Below are 17617 nucleotides of genomic sequence, written 5' to 3' on the forward strand. Positions count from 1 at the left end.
CTAACCACTGTTCGATTGATATCTCTTATACCACTTTCTTAATATATGGTTTGAGTGGCCACCCGCCCTCATCCATAATTGTGCAACTTTCATATGTTATACTGTGCTTTTGTTTAAACGCTTGTGCCCCTTTGCTCATAAAGAGTACTGGGGATTATCTTGAGTAATAAATACATATATTTTTATAATATATACTTGTGTGGTGTCCTTTCATTTGATATTACAGGATTGTGATTGGTAAAACAGCTTGCTTAACACGACCTCTTGAGTTTAGCCTTTAAGGCTGCTTAGTCTATGCTACCATTAAGATAGCTTGTCTATGAGGTTGACTTACAACCAGACACCATAAGGGATTGTTTGGACTGATACAAGGTGGTTCCAGAATTGGAAACATCATATATCAGGCCAACTTCTCACACAATTGCTCATAAAGAACCAACTATATCCCATTCGCATGAGTGATACCAAGAAACGAAAAGGATTGATTAAGCTGTGGTCCATGTAGACATTGTCAGCTTTGAGAAATACGATTCCATTTATGAGGAAGGAGGTGCTACTCCCCTACCTAGAAGGCAGGCTTTCTACAAAAGAAATTTTGGGAAGACGGCTAATATTTTCCTGATGAAGGTGGCTATATGTTAACTGTCCGTCGAAACGTGTTGAAACTAAGGGAGAAGTACAATACATATTGATCAAGGAGTATTCTGGTTGCTGCTGAATATACCTTATTTGTACCTCCCTCTTTAGCTTTAGGAAATGGATTGGATGAATTCATGTATATGATTTGTACCTTCTTTATATTGTCTGTGTTCCCAAGTTTTATATACTTTTTTAATGTGTTTCTTTTTAATTGTTTTTAAATACATAAATAAACTGTGCATACTGAATTTATTTGTTTTTACAGAATTTTGTTACTTACTGCATTGCTCCGATTGATAGGTCTTTATGTCTGAACAATTGATGTCTATTTCGTCTGTATCAGTTGGTGTCTTTACATTAAGGTGCCCAAAGGGAATTTCTATTTGGCACAAAGTTACTAAGTTGAGAATCAGAAGTTGCACAACGGAAAGACTAAATGAGATCATTATCACTATTTCTGGTCAATATTCAGTACATTCTATATCTGAAAATGTTCTGTAGCTGAATTCTGTGATTTATTTAGGGGCTCATTATGATCTCGGTGGGACTGACACCGACGGCACGTCAGTGCCGGTCCCACCAACATCTGAAGCAGCGGTCAGACCGCCGCATTACAATGCGGTCAGTGCGATCGCATGGATGAGGGACTGACTGCTGCTGTTCTGATGGGTTCAAGAACCCAATTGGCCCTGCGGTCGGAATGTAATCCCTACAATGAGGGCGTCACCTGCTCAGGCACCATCGTAGGGATTACAATGGCCCTTTCTGATGACCTTTCAATGGCGGTCCGACCACCATGTCGGAAACGGACTTTGGGGGCCTCTAACAGGGCCGCCGGCCATCCACGGCCTCCGCTACGAGGCCAAGGGGGCACCACAGGTGCCCCACACAAACATCCATACCCCATGTGGCAGGCACCGTTAAGTGACTGCCACAGAGTGCAGGGATGTTTAAAAACATGCCTTTTGGCATTGAGGCTTGTGCTGTGGCCCTTTTCTGGTCAAGAGATGATGGGTAGAACAGGCAAAGGCTTTGTAAGTGTGCAAATATTTACTGTGTGATATTGAAGTATTTGCCCACATATATGTTTTTCCTTCTCAAAATTAAAACGAGCATTTGCAATGCAATCGGTCTCCCATTTCTTATTCTAGAGTTAGAGCTATTGACATTGTAATGTAAACGTTTTTAACTTATGTGTTTTGGAGTGAAGTGTATTTATGTGATGGCAATTGTGTGGAAAATGATACACACTAGTTAAACTTGACATGCTAAATAACAGGCCAAGAGATATTTTTAAAAGCGGTCTGATTTATAAAAGGGGGTTCTGGAATTAAACCTTAAAAAATCATTTCAGAATGGATAACTCCCCCTGTTCTGATGTGTCTTGAAGGCAAACTGTTGCCCAAAGTGTCCTTTAAAGATATCATGTAAAGTTTGCAGCACTAACTGGATTTGTACTTTGATCTAAATTTAAAAAGGGCAAAATATTTACAAAAAAACCCCAAAATCATGAAATTATACAATTTGATAAGGGTGATGACCGTGTATATTGCTAACAATTGGGTGCATGACAAACTAATACAATGGCAGCGACCCAACGACAACCTGTGAGGGAGGAAAAGACGACAGGCAGGATTGACGAAGTTTTTCATCCTTCCAAGATTGGTCACCAACACATTACCAGCTCACAAGTGTAATCTACTATGATTGAGCTAAAGAAGACAAATATGGTTGATTTGGGCTTTCATCCTTTCAATGTCTATTACAATTGTCAATAATTCAATGCATGCATTATGATCACTGAACACACACGGGGTTGTAGGCAGTAAGGATTAAGAATAAACATGTTTTCTTTAGAAGAAAGGAAGGAGAGGGGGCATAATAAAGTGCCTAAAAGTAATAAAGTGAGTGCACTAGTAAGAAAGAACTAGTACATAAAAGGACAAGGCAAAGCTAGCCATGTGTTTTCTTTTATGTCATATTTAGGACCTAATTTACAAAGTAAATTATAAGTCTGCACACACTTGTCAACAACTTTGCTGTAGAAGCAGATTTACAATTTGTAGGACACCACAAATTTCTCAGAACTATACGTGGACACATGTGAGAGTTGCAGACTTCTAGCAATTCCTGTTTGAGACAATGAGAAGCTATTTCTGTGCGTCTTATTCTATATATTTTGCACAATTACACATGGTGAAATGCCATTGATTTTGTGAAATGGACACACATTTTCGTCCCCACAGATTAGTCCCTTTGCGTATTTGACTCATGCATCCACTTCATGGCTCTCTATTTGACACCATGGTCACTGGTTTGACTCCTAGCAGGTGTACACAGTCTTTCATCCTTCTGAGAGGACTAAAACACTACCATTGAGTGGGTAAAAAACGTGAAAAGACCACCACAGGGGTGAATGTGTGTATTAAAATGTGCATGTTAGGGTATGTTTTGTTAGATTTAAACACTTTGGCCTGGGTATACTACCATACTGGCTGTAAAAAGAAAAGTGGTCGCAACTTGAGCACTGACATTTTCTCACCATCATTTCAGTTTGTAAACCAACCTATGAAACAATACGTCCCGTCTTAAACTATGTAATCGCAGGCAGAATGACCTGCCTTATTAATACTCAATACTTAGTTGCAATTTGCGACTGGTTGTGATTGGCTGCAATGGCAGGTATCGTGGCCCGCAAAAGACAGCAGACATTCATACCTTTTACTGCATTTAAAAAAGATTTTTTTTAGGCAGCCTGATTTCCTTAAAACAATTGGAACTGCTTTAAAAAATACATCCATTTTGAAAGACTTCAGTGAGAGTTGGCTGTGACCATCAAGACCTCTGTTTACTTCCCTTAAGTTACCCCCCATGATTCCTTAAGGGGAAGGGGTTGAAAGGGAGCCCTGTGCCCTTTGCAAATCAGTTACTACTTCAACTTGGGAGTTGGCAACGTATCAATGGTTTGCGGACAGAATCCCATTGACAAGCCATTCACACATATGCTAACAATGTGCAATTTGAAAGCAAAGCTCAAAATAACTATTTCCAAATAATACATCGGTAATCATTATTAACCTGTTTTGTGATACAGAAATACTTTTCTACGGTGCAAAATGGGTTTGGAGCCTTACAAAAGTGATTTAGTGACCGTAAAGTCAATAAAGCAATAATCCCCAGGGGCCTGCTTTCATCTTCTACAGAGAAGGTAAAACAGAAGTGGATCAAAGCTGTAAAAAGCCCGCATACACACACGCTAAAAACTTAATCTGCATAGTTTTCCAGCTCACTTTTGGTTTTTATTGTCTGATGAAGTCTTTTCATGAGGAGACTGTTAGAAATGGGATTTTTGGTAGGCTAGGGCAGGTGCCAAAGCCAGGCAGAAACCCCCACTCTAGTTGGGATAAGGGAGTTACACTTCTAAAATAACCCCTGCTCACCCCCTAGGTAGCTTGGCACGAGCAGTCAGGCTTATCTTCAAGGCAGCGTGTAAAGCATAACCAACAGTAATACAGTGTTAGCACTACCAAAGGACACCACACCAGTTTAGAAACATATCTAATATTTTTATATACTTAAAACAAGACCAAAAATGATAAAAATCCACAATACAGTACTTAAAAATCTTCGGTTATCAGAACATGCTTGAAAAACAGTTCCTTGATGTCGATAGCTCCGTCCGGGGCTATCACGGCGTCGTGAGCAAACAAATCCAAACTGTTCTGGCTGACTGCAGTGGTGCGGGCCAGCTACGGTGTCGGGAAGACCCGCAAACAGTGCCTTTTAGAAATACAGGGCGTCGGCGACCTCTCGTTGAGCTTGCGAAAGCACGCGTGCGCAGGTGTTAGTTCCGGAGGTCGGTGCAGTAGTCGTCGGGCCCTCGAAGTCACACGCATTGCAGATCGAACTCCTCTCCGTTGAAGTCAGGAGCGCTGGCGTCCGCAAGCGTCAGGTGCTGCGATGCGAAGTGCAGCAGTGCTGTGCCCCCAGGTCGCGGTGCAAGTAGCGGCTCAGTGGCGGCACCAGAAGGTTGTCGCTGGGGAGACCAGGGTCACGGTGCGAAGTGAATGCGGTGCTCATCACGGTGCTGGCAGGTCGCGGTGCAAACAGCGACGTCTTCGTTGCTGAAGCGCTGTTGTAGGCTGACGAACTGGAGTCAATGGTGCCGGAGTCAGTAGGCAAAGACTGCGGTGTGGGATAAGAGCGGTGCGTCATGTAACTTTACGTGCGGCGCCCTCGAACCACAGTGCAAGCAGCGGTGTCGATTTCGGTGTGGAGCGGTGTCGTTGGGGATACCAAGGCATCGTCGTGCAGCGAGGCGGTGCAGAGCTCACAGGCCGCGGTGCAAGCAGCGGCTCAGTGGTGGCGTCAGCAGGCGGCGTCAGTGAGACCAGGGTCGCATTGCAGCATTGCGGCGGTGCCTTCAGGACACGGAGTTGGCAGCGGCGGTGCCGACGTCGTTGGGCTGCTTTTTCTTCTGCTGCAGCACAAAATACACAATTCCCAGTGCGAAGGGTAGAAGACCTTGAAGTCTTTGCTGTTTCTGAGACTTCTTGAACAGGGGGCAAGCTCCACCTCAAGGCCTTGGAGAAACTCACAAAAGTAGACTGCAGAAAGTTCAGTCCAGTTCTTTCACTGCCCAAGACAGAAGCAGCCACTGCAAGCCAACACAGCAAAGCACACAGCAATGTGGTAGTCCCTCCTCACAGCTTCTCCAGCTCTTCTTCTTGGCAGTCTTTCTGTTTTGTTTTTTTTGCAGAGTTTTATATAGCGCAAACTTGATCCGAATCGGGTATCAGAATTTCTAAAGTTCAGGGGTCTGGGCCCCAATATTTATATCCTAAAATCCTTTGATCTTAGGCAGAGAGTGTCTGTGCCCAGCCAGAACCAGTTCTGCCTTCTCTGGTGTGACTTCTTGGCAGGAGGTGGAGATGGCATGGTCAGCGTCAGTCCTGGCCCTTTGAGGTGCAAGGAAATTCCCCCCCCCCCCCCCCCCCCCCCTTCATGAGAGAAAGTGCCCTCTTTCTTACATGGTAGGTCCCCGCTTTTTGCTGAATTGCTGATGTTCTTTGACTGAGTGTGACCTGGGCTCCTGCTAATCAGGTACCCAGGGCCTATGCTCCTTCCCTAAAACTGCATTGAAGCCTAAACCCAATTGCCATCTGTGGCCACATGGCATCCCCTGTTAAATGGTACCACAGGTACCCAGGGCGCTGTGACCAGAGAAGGCCTCTAAGGGCTGCAGCACTTATTGTGCCACACTTAGAGGGCGCCCCTGGGCGCGGCCTCAAGGCCCGTCATCGCAAAGATCAAGAACTAGGTCGACCGTGATGCTATTCTGCGAATCGCCAGGTCACATAAAGACCGCTTTGTGCACGAATCCTGCTCTATCATGATCTTTCCAGACTATACGTGCCTGGTCCAACAACAACGCCAATCCTTCATGGCTGCGAAGCGCAGACTTAGAGAATTGAATGACCAATATATGCTGCTGTATCCAGCCCGGATGCGCGTAATTTATAACTCTAAGTCCTACCTCTTCAACACCCCGAGGCGGTCTTCGCTTGGACGGATGAGCGCCCCCAGCTCCGAGCGAACTCTCCATTGGCCTTAGACTCAGACTCCTCTTGAAGCTCACGGAGTCAGCGGCCACAACGCAACAAGTCTCAGAAGCAGCGAGGACCAGAGTCAGACAGGATGTCAGCAAGCCCTGAGCGACCGCCCTGAGGGATCAGGACTGCTGCATAAGACCACTTGGCATTCTGTAAGACAATGTAAATGTTTAAATTTACATTAGTAATGTCATTCTCTGGGGGGGGCGTGGGAGCTTGACCATTGGCTGCTAGGCCAAGGACTTCTTGCTCTCCCCATTTTCTTAGATTAGGGTAGGGTGGGAATCTTTGGTGCAATATCTGGGTGCCCCCGTTGGGGGTCCGCTGCTCTATGCACTGTGACGGATGCTCCTTGTTTCTGGTGGTGTTGGCTGGGGGATGGGGGGTATTCCTTCGGGAATGTAGTTTTATAATGTTTATATGTTTTAAGTACATGCCGACGGGGGTTACTTTTCATACCATCTTCTATGCAGATCTCCTTGCCTTATCCAACATCTACCTAGGACCTAATGACACCCGGTGAAGTAAACCCCCTCAGAGACCTAACAGTGGTTTCATGGAATGTTTGGGGATTGCTGAATACGGTAAAGCATGTTGCAGTCCTGAGACAGACGAAGAGGTATGGGGCAGACATCTTGCTTCTACAAGAGACCCATCTACTGGGAATGAAAAGCCCAGTGCCTCGTCCGCTTATGCTTCTGTCACATCTCCACGCAGGGTTCACAAGGGGCTCCAGGGGGGTGGCTGTTCGTATCCACCGCAGGCTTCAGTTTCAATACATAGCACATGGGGTAGATCCCAGGGCTCCTTTGCAAGAAGACGACTGAAGAATCTCCCTTGTGGTCAAGGAGTGACCACCCTGCACAAGCAGGCACCATCCAATGGCTTGCTTTGTCGACGCTCCCGCCGGAGCCCGAGCACAGAGCCTGACAAAAACCGGACTTCCAGACATCCAGCAGCCCGATCCACAGTCCCAGCAGAGCGGAGACCCGTGGAGGCGACGAGAGACGTGGGACTGGCCATCTTGAAAAGTCTGCGACTTGCTAATTATGCAGCACCCGCGGCACCCTCAAAGCTGTGCATTGGGGATTGAGAAGCCCCAGCCCCGAGCATCATCTGCACCGAAGATCAGCCATGCACACTCCACGAGTTCTGCGTGGGGCCCTTCTGCATTTTCCTGCTCGACGCGTCTGCCCGGTCACTTGCCCGTTGGCTAGTGGCCATCTTGGCGACGAACCTTTGAATTTACACAGCTGGTCTGGTTGCTCCAGACTGGCCCTTGCTTCCCTCAAAAGAAGCAGCCCCTCAGACCTTGCTGGTCTGAGTAAGAAGCCAACTTGGTTTCCTGCGTGGGTTGCCTTTGCCAAGGCTTGTTGACTCCAATCCTGAAGCCGACGCCGCCGACAGCGAGAGCCTTCGTGGGACAGTCCGTGCCTGACTCCTGGTCATCGTCGACGCCTCCTGGTCCACGTGGCTGCAGAGACAAGCTTCACGACAGCACCTGATTGCTTCACGACATCGCCTGGTTCCTTCCTGGTCACTGGCTAGTGACCCAGACTCTGTCCCCTCTGCTTTCAGGTCCTCTTCATCTTCGATCCACCCTTGGATCCATCCGGACACTTCTCTCCTGGTTGCCTGCAGCATCTTTCTTCCAGGCTCTATAGGATTCGACGACTAAACCTGACACACTTTGACACCTATGCACCCGCTTCCTGTGGGTGAGGTAACTAATGCGAGTACTCCGGTGCTCCTGTGGGTATCAACTATCCAACTGTCTAGGTTTAAAGTAACTTTCACCGAGCCCAGTCAGAAGTGCTCTAAAATAACTAGTTTTCATCTTTTACGTTCCCATTCATTCTCTATGGTACCCTATGTGTGTTTAGACACTGCACAAGCATCCCGTCGGTCTCCTGCTTCCTAACTTTTGGTAGCTCAGCGTAGCCCCAGCGATTCCCTAGGCCCTAGGCATATTCACTTTCCCTGTAGTGGTCCTTATACCACTATTTTAGTACATGGTTTAGCATGACCCTAGGGCCCTACTGTATTTTGTGCAACTTATTGTATTTTAATTGAATATCTTGTGTTGTGCTTGTGCCTCTGACCTCAAAGAGTTCAGAGGATTTGTCTAGAAATAAATAACATATATATTTTATATATATATCCTGTGTGGTGTCCTTTCATTTGGTATTAAAGGGGTTACATATGGTAAAACAGCTGGCTTCACATGCCCTCTTGAGTTTAGCCTAAGACTGCTTTGTCCATGCTACCACTAGGACAGCTGGTCTATAAGGTTGACTTTACAACCATCACCGTAAGGGTTGTTTGGACTGGTGCAAGGTGCTCACTAGAATAGTGAACATCATATACCAGGCCAACTTCTCACACCGATCACGGTCAGATCGTATAGCATTATACGCCGACGACGTTCTCTTTTGTATGACAGACCCATGGTACTCTAGACCCCGTATATTAGAAATTCTTAGGGTATTTGGTGGCACCACGGGCCTCCACGCCAATCCCGCTAAATCTATCCTCTTCCCAGTGTGTGGACACCAAGGCCATGAATAATGAGCCACGCAGCACTCCCGGGCCACAGATGGGTTCAAATATTTGGGGAGCTACATCTCCCCGTGCCACAAGATTTCATGGACACACAATATTACTCCACTGTTGATCATCTCAAGAACGAAACAACTATATGGTCCGTTCTCCCTTTATCCCTCTATGGGCATTCTCTGCCTCGGATCCTATATCGCCTCCAAAATGTTCCTTATCCTCTCCCTTGTGCTTGGTTTGCACAGGTAAATGCAATACAAACCAATTTCCTCTGGGGTAGTGGATCCGTTCGCGTGGCGCTCCGCACCTGTGCACAATCTACGTATTGTGGGGGGATAGCAGCAGCTGATATTTATTCATACTATGTTGCGTCACACATCCTTGTAATCAACAAATTATGGTATAATTCTCCTACCGATCCGGCATATGCTATTGAGCACGTGCAATGGAACAAGTCCCTCTGCTCCACTTATTATATAGCTTCACAAGGTTGGACCATTTACCACCAGCTGGCAGAGTAGCCATACAGTTAAGGAGTTCCAACACCAGACAAATGGGTTGGAAAGGGAAACTTACTCGACAAACCCCCTTATGGCATGGTACACACCTCAAAACAGCTACCACATTGAGCGGGTTCCGGGGATGGGACCTGGTGGGGATTTCTACCCTTGGGGATGTATTGAGGGGTACTACCTTAAAATCATTCCAACAATTACAGACAGACTTTGGCCTCCATAAGTCACAATTTTACAAATGTTTACAGCTCTGTCACGCACTCTCCCCCCAGATCCGAAATATGGAGGTTCTCCCCAAGTTCCTGCCCTTGGAGGGCCGTCTGCTAATGGGGGACCTTGGACTACACAAAATCAGACAAATATACCAAACACTGACAACACACACTCCCACCACTCTCGACAAAACCCGACTGGCCTGGCAGGCAGATATTCCTGAATTAACGGATTACGATTGGGCTGAAGCGATAGCCAACCCGAGGGGCGCGGCAGTCTCCACACGCTACAGGCTCATCCAGTTCAAATATTTACATAGAGTTTATTACACTAGGGTACAACTGTGGCAAATGGGGGTCATTCGGTCCCCATTATGTCGACGGTGTGGCAGGGAGGATGGGTCTTTCTTACATAATATATGAACCTGCACAGCACTGCAGCCCTTTTGGAACAGGGTTCGGTCATGTCTTAATGAGGTGCTGGGGTGGGGGCTCCCACTTGACCCACTGCTGTTTTTATTGCATTCCACTGACGACATCGGGTGGAACCGCTACAAACAGCATCTACTGTTCCTTGTCCTTACTATTTCCAAGAGGGATATAGCACAGGGATGTTAGGTATCATCTCCCCCAACTATAGGCAAATGGAAGAACAAATTAGATAAGTGTATGGGAGCCGAGATTGCAATCTTTGAGGCCTGGGGTTGCCCAAGGAAACATCGCAAGAAATAGACAAGGTGGGCGACATATCGTGGAATTGATCTGCCCCCCCTATCAGAGGAGGAACCATAAGTGGCACCCTCCGATCCCCGACGTGTGTTACCCCATGTTATATCGTTTGACTGTATCATCACTTTCCAGGGATGATGAATATTTTGAATCTGCTGAATCGTGTGCTGTACACCTTGGAACTTGACCACTATCTGCATAATGTTTGTATTATTGGTTTACCTGCACGTTCAGAAGGGTTTGTTTATTATCATGAAAATGGTTATCAATGCAAATATTATCCATATGCTCATATGTGTCATTGTAGGGCTTACGCCCAGTATACCGCTAAATAACTAAATAAAAATTGTCTTTTAAAAAAAAAAAATGGGGATTGATGGAGCAGTGTTTTGTGAAATAAAACCTGCTCGGATTAAACCCCTCAGTAACATTCATTAAGAGTGTGCTGTGAAAATGTTATTAACAGAAAGCTAAAGTAAGGGGAAATGCTTTTGCTCATGCGTGTACTAATGCATGAAAACTAAGCCGCAAGTGCTTTGATTAAAAGACTAATGCTGCTTTTGTGCACGTTAATAACATTTGCTAGGAAATAATAACATGAATGAATGAATGAAATTGTACTTGTATAGCGCATGGCTACCCTGAGGCCTCCCAGAGCTATTTGATAGAAGAGCAGAGAAAGCAGAGGCTGTGATGTTAAGGGAATGTCTTAAAGAGGTGGGTTTTTAAACGCTTCCGGAAGGCAAGAGGTCAGTGTCCTTTCGTAAAGTGAGGGGGAGAGTGTTCACCCCATCTGGATCTTCGAATTTTCTAGGGGGCAGCCAGGCATAGGGAACTGGAGCGCAGGGTTCTTTGGGGAAAATAGGGGTCGACCAGGGAGTGGGTAATAGCCGGACCAGTCTTCCGGATGGCTCTATGAACTAAGCACATAGCTTTAAACTGTATCCAGGCCGGAATAGGGAGCCAATGAAGACTCTTCAATGCTGGTTTAGCAGATTGCCACAGAGGAATCTGGAGAAGCAGGCGAGCTGCGCAATTCTGAATGAATTGCAGTTTGTGGATGGTGAATTGAGGAGCTCTAATGTATAGGGCATTCCCATAATCCAGGCGAGAGAGTATAAGGGCTTGTACCATAATTCTTCTCGCCTGGAAGGGGAGGAGGAGAATGATTTTCCACAACATTCTCATCAGTCCATAATAGGTGGCTGAGAGCTTGGTGGCCTGGTGGTTAAAATCAAGGGAGCTGTCGAGCCACATACCAAGGCTTTTGATTTGTGCCTTTGGAGGTGGAGCAGGGCCCTGGCATACCGGCCACAGGAGAGCAGGGATGGAAGATGGAGGGTTGCCCAGGAACATAATCTCCGTTTTGTGCCCGTTGAGCTTGAGGCAGCAGAGTTCCATCCACTCGGCCACCGCCTCTAGGCAAGAAACTAGGGTGCTAGACGACCCCTCAGCGTGATTTAATGCTACCACTAGCTTAGTGTCGTCTGCATAGGGGATGATCTTAATGCCGAATGGATGGACAATCTCCGCCAAGGGACTCATGTAGATGATAAAAAGCGTGGGGCTCAGGGCAGAGCCCTGAGGAACCCCACAGCTAAGAGGCAACCGAGAAGACACCACATCTCCTTCAAAGACTTGGAAGATGCGGTTGCTGAGGAAGGACTGGAACCAAGTCAGTGCCGTGTCTGACAACATGGGTTGTGCACGGGTTAGTGCAATGCTGGGATGGTGTGCAATGAAATTACATTTCATGAAAATAATAATGTTTGTGTTTGTTTTCTGTAGAAAAGTAAGAAAGGTCTATTCTTCTGCATGCCAGTCCAGGGTTAACAATCGGTGGAAAAATAAAATTACTAAAACAGGGTTTCAAGAGAGAACGCTAGGGCTGTGACCTTCATAACAACTTGTGTGAGTGCCAAGCAACGGGGAAAGATGAGATAACCAGTGGAAGCGAGCAACTTCCTTCTCAAGTTGGAAGAGGCAAACAATGGAAGCGCAAACCCCTGCAACATGAAATATGCTGCAGGAAATATGTACTATGATTGTGGTTTGAAATTATTTCCTGGGAAGAATCTGTCATAATGCTGAAAGTTTAAGGCAAAAGAACATTGAATAAAATAGTAGTGCTGAGAGTGGTGTGACAGTACACCCCCATCCTTAGCCAATGAGAGACAGAGTTTATTCACATATTGAAACAAATGTGGGTTGGACATTTGGGTTTTAGGGTAAAGACGTGTCGGTAAGAGGTAGCTGGAGATTATATCTGTCGTCGGTTTTCTGTTTCCAGATAGAGGCCTACCTGTTTCCTGATTCCTGACAAACTTTACCACTCGACTCTTCTTGAGGGGCCTTGATACCCTTTAGCCAGAGGGTAGATTTTCCCGATGCTTACTTGGGTTCGTACAGATAATATCCTGAATTTACATAATCATTTGAAAATGTATTTTGTCTCTGAAATTTTCTCTCTTCGCCTACCAACTCCTTCAATGCATTGTTTATTTGACATAAGTTTGATTCTGTACATTGATAATACTTTTTTTCGTGATAATCTGATGATTTGCATTGTATGACCGTACTTGATGAGCATTTATTTCACATTATTTTCGATAAACATTATAAATTACACACCGAGTCTGTTATTATTTAGTAATATTTATAAGTGCATATTATTGTCATCAACTAATCAACTCCCAAAGGTCTATCACCACATATATATATATATTGTAAGGAGAAATGCAGGTTCTAATGTGTATTTGGTAAGCCGGTTATGAACCTTGCATCACACTGAACCTAGTGTGTAGGGATTATTTGGGTAAAGTAAATGGGCTTTGTTTGCGTAGAAATTATTGATCCCTGACCGCTGGATCACACTAACTTCTGAAAATGCTGACAACCACTTCAAAGGTATTTCTAAAGTGCTGGTTGCAAGAAGCACTTATTTACAGCTAGTCTGAATAAGAAATTGGGATCTGGAAGTAGCTGTTCATTTAGATATTTAATACATACAAATGCAACCTTACCTGCTGCAAGACTTTCTCTGTGAAGATCTCTTGAAGTCTTGAAATTTCTACCACTTTTCCTTCTATTTGCCTGCGTACAATAAAAATTAAAAAGTAAAAAACTTTAAGACTGTTCTTACATTTCCAAATTTAAAGCATGGTTCACGTGACGAGCTCACAATATAGATTACATATACACACATGTATGTGTCAACCTATTGGCGTCTCTGATCATGCATGCTTGGTCTAAAAAAATATGATGCTAACTCTGAGAACAATGAAGAAAACAAGTTACTTACCTGTAACTTCAGTTATCCAGTATTGGTATTGTTCATAGATTCACATGCCTGAATCATTCCCCGTCGCCGAGGCGGGAGTCCCACGGTATATAAAAAAGCAGTGCCAACAGTAAATTACATATGGCTGAGATACCCGCCACCCCCTCACAACACAATCCCCAAGAATGGGAAACCGGAAACGGTTCTGAACTTTTGGAAGACGGGAGGGAGTGACCCTCCCGGCCGTATTTATTAAAATATGAAACAAAATTAAAACATTAAAATAACAGTTTCATATTAATGTACAATTTCATTTCCACATTGCGATGTTTGGCTAACCTTAACATATTCTCTAATACAAAGGTTCTCCTAGCCGAACTAACATCCTACAAAACGTTTAACTTGAAATTGTACATCCTAACGTTTAAGGGCCAACGGCAAGGTCGTAACCGGTGTCAAGATCCCTAAACCAGACATATCCCCCTCACTTGTGAGGGGCGACCGCACAGAGGTGTACCTCAAGTGCATTTACCAATTTCCCTTGACTTGACGGGGGCCCCAATAAACTCGACGCCATTTAAAGGTCGTCCGAGGACTCGTGTGAGGTATCTAGAAGGTAGCGTAGACCCCCTCCCAAACCCCACACAACTTACCACATCTGCCGTCGCAGATGTCCAGGCCCCGGGAAATTCCCCAGGAGGGGGCTGTAGCCCCTCCTACCCAGGAAGGGGCCTTGACCGCCTTTCCTTTCCTTTCGGCGGCCCATCCTTAGAAGGGACCGCCTCCCCGTTGAGGGGCCAATGGCCACCTCCCTCGAGCGCTCCCATCCGTAATGGGTGACGCCCACCCCTAGGGATCTTCCAATTACTGCTCACCGATCATGACCTTACCGCCCGACCAAAATAAATACGACAATTCTAACTAAATTACTAAATGCTAAATTACTAAAAGACAGTAACAATTACCACTTTATTAAAGGCATGATTACTGATCAACACTAGTGCATAATTACTTTATTTGCAAAACATATTATAATTCGACCATTCTTTATTGCATATTCAAAGTTATCACGATAGTCATCACAACCTGCAAAAAATTAGTGTTACCACATCAAACTTTATTCAAAACCACTTGCTGTCCTCAGGGGCTGGTGGGTGGGTAAAAATTGGCTCTTCGTTCCGTCTCGAGCTCACGTGTAGCGAGGAGGTGCAGCTTCAGAGCACAGGAACAAGAGGATGCTTTCTTGGCTTGTTGCTCCTTTTATCCGTCTTCAGGGCGGGCGTAAACCCGCCCCTGCCTGCCTCAAAAGGGCGTGGCCGGCCGCGTCAGTGTCTAGGCCAGCCCACTCCAGGGCGGGAAAAAGCGCGCCCCGGCTACGCCGCTTCGGGCATACCAGCCGAGACTCGCTTCCCGCCCAAGATGGCTTCCCGGGGGGATCGTGGTACTCCGCCATACGTTCGGGGGGACCGAATGGTCGCCCCTTTCCATATGGCTGAGATACCCGCCACCCTCTCACAACACAATCCCCAAGAATGGGAAACCGGAAACGGTTCTGAACTTTTGGAAGACGGGAGGGAGTGACCCTCCCGGCCGTATTTATTAAAATATGAAACAAAATTAAAACATTAAAATAACAGTTTCATATTAATGTACAATTTCATTTCCACATTGCGATGTTTGGCTAACCTTAACATATTCTCTAATACAAAGGTTCTCCTAGCCGAACTAACATCCTACAAAACGTTTAACTTGAAATTGTACATCCTAACGTTTAAGGGCCAACGGCAAGGTCGTAACCGGTGTCAAGATCCCTAAACCAGACATATCCCCCTCACTTGTGAGGGGCGACCGCACAGAGGTGTACCTCAAGTGCATTTACCAATTTCCCTTGACTTGACGGGGGCCCCAATAAACTCGACGCCATTTAAAGGTCGTCCGAGGACTCGTGTGAGGTATCTAGAAGGTAGCGTAGACCCCCTCCCAAACCCCACACAACTTACCACATCTGCCGTCGCAGATGTCCAGGCCCCGGGAAATTCCCCAGGAGGGGGCTGTAGCCGCTCCTACCCAGGAAGGGGCCTTGACCGCCTTTCCTTTCCTTTCGGCGGCCCATCCTTAGAAGGGACCGCCTCCCCGTTGAGGGGCCAATGGCCACCTCCCTCGAGCGCTCCCATCCGTAATGGGTGACGCCCACGCCTAGGGATCTTCCAATTACTGCTCACCGATCATGACCTTACCGCCACAGGCCGGATAGTTGACCGGCTATCCGGACCCCCCACAACACTCCTGCCTAAAGGTCATGTCACAAAGTCTTTAGCCAAGCTATCAAGTCTCCTATGAGTAACTCGTTCCCCATCCGGGACAAATGAACACCATCCCCCAAATACATACTATCCCCTTTAATACAACCATGCGAAATAGAATGCAGTGTACTTGAACGGAACAATCTACTCATTTTATTATTAATTTTTCTTACTGAATGATTCAGAGCAGAAACCGAAATAGCCCCCCGCCACACTTTCCGTGGAATCATATGGGACCATGCAATTGTGCACCCTGGAACTCTTCTCACTAACCAACTTACAGTGGAAAGCATCCCCTCAAGAAGAAGTCGTCTACCAGTGGTCACCAAATCGTTGCCCCCAAGATGTACTATGACTACAGACGGCGGTGACCTCGTCCGCCCTAACAAACCCTCGAAAAATGATTGAAACTGGTCAATACAGAGCCCGCCCTTTCCGTAGAAGGACACACTGTACCCGTATTCCCCAGCCACGTGAATCATGTCACCTGCTTTGAATACGTCCGCGGCACGCCTCACGTATGAGTGGCCCACGACCCACACCTCCTTTTTCACAGCCGGTGATGTCTGACCGCTGGCCCCCCGGTGTCGGGTCGACTGCACAGTCCGCCCCGCCTCGTAGGCTTGCGCAACTGAAAACCAAACAAAACAAGAAGCGTGAGTACAACATTACAGCTTCACAACATGTGCAACCGCACATATCTCTTATAACAGTTTGAGAACCAACGCCCCACACGTTTTACTTGTTCAACATTCAGACCCCTGGCTGTAGCCTCTGTAGCAGCCCCTATCCGAAAGGAATGGGTCCCAAACTCGCCGGGGTTCAGGCCCGCGGCCGAAATTGACATCGCAAGCACCCGCTGAAACTGAAACCTCGTCAGTGGGGTGGCGTCAGCGTGTCTCAACAAGGTCCCCCCCCATGATGCCACCCTATGCGTTAAATATTCCTCCACGCAAACACCACAGGGCACATGGAAGACCCGGGAATTCTTTGTATGATTATGCTGTCCCCGATCGCACTTTGATCGGTCTTGGACCTGACAAACGAGACAGTCATTGTCTCCCCCCTGATCTGAACGTGCTCTCGGCACAGTCCCCCCATGGCATCCTGCTTGTTCTTTGCCACTAGTTCGCTTACCCGCATAGCCCCATGGAATGCTAGCACAAAAGCGGCTCGGAATAACACTGATTCATACTGGGATGAACACGTTGCAGGAAGTACCGATAACAACAGAGCCAACCTATCCAAACCTATCGGGCGCCTTTCATCTACTCTGCGACCCTCCAGGCGTTGCCACCCACGTAGCGCTTTTTGCACCACGAAAGACGCAGTCGGGTCTTGGATCCCATGAGCCCTTGCCATAAAGGAGATGGCGGCCCGATGCCTCTGGGCCGTAGCCACTGATTTGCCTGCCTGATGTAAGGACAGCAGAAATTTTACCACTAGCTCTTCCTGACCCCAAAGCTCTCTCCTAGCAGTCCCCAAAAAGGCCCAATAGGATCGGAACGCCCCTTCATATGCCTTCCTCGTCCTGGGTGCTAAACTCTCTCCCACGAGGTTCTGTAGTTCGGGGCACCGAGAGACCAGAGAGCTTCGGGAAAGGGTGCCGCCACCGGGTCCGCTGTGGGCAGAAAACCCCAGAAGGCCTGCATACGAAAACGAGAAAGCGCATCAGCCGCTTGATTCATTACCCCCGGCACATGTCTTGCCCTAAATAGCACGTTCAATTGCATACACAATAACACAATTTCTTTGAGCAATCTCAGAATCC

At 46.7% G+C, this 17617-nt stretch overlaps 1 protein-coding gene across 3 annotated transcripts in view; it reads right to left on the reverse strand.

The window, feature by feature from the left end:
* The window catches only part of STX18 (syntaxin 18), a 705236-nt gene that overhangs the window by 102444 nt on the left and 585175 nt on the right, over positions 1 to 17617 (reverse strand). For all 3 annotated transcript variants that reach the window (XM_086964282.1, XM_086964291.1, XM_086964300.1), the window contains one exon: positions 13287 to 13356. In XM_086964282.1, coding sequence (XP_086820408.1) covers positions 13287 to 13356 — 70 coding nt within the window. The remainder of the gene's footprint in view (positions 1 to 13286; positions 13357 to 17617) is intronic.

Source organism: Lissotriton vulgaris, chromosome 1_1 (assembly GCF_964263255.1).
Source record: "Lissotriton vulgaris chromosome 1_1, aLisVul1.2, whole genome shotgun sequence".
Lineage (NCBI taxonomy): Eukaryota > Metazoa > Chordata > Amphibia > Caudata > Salamandridae > Lissotriton > Lissotriton vulgaris.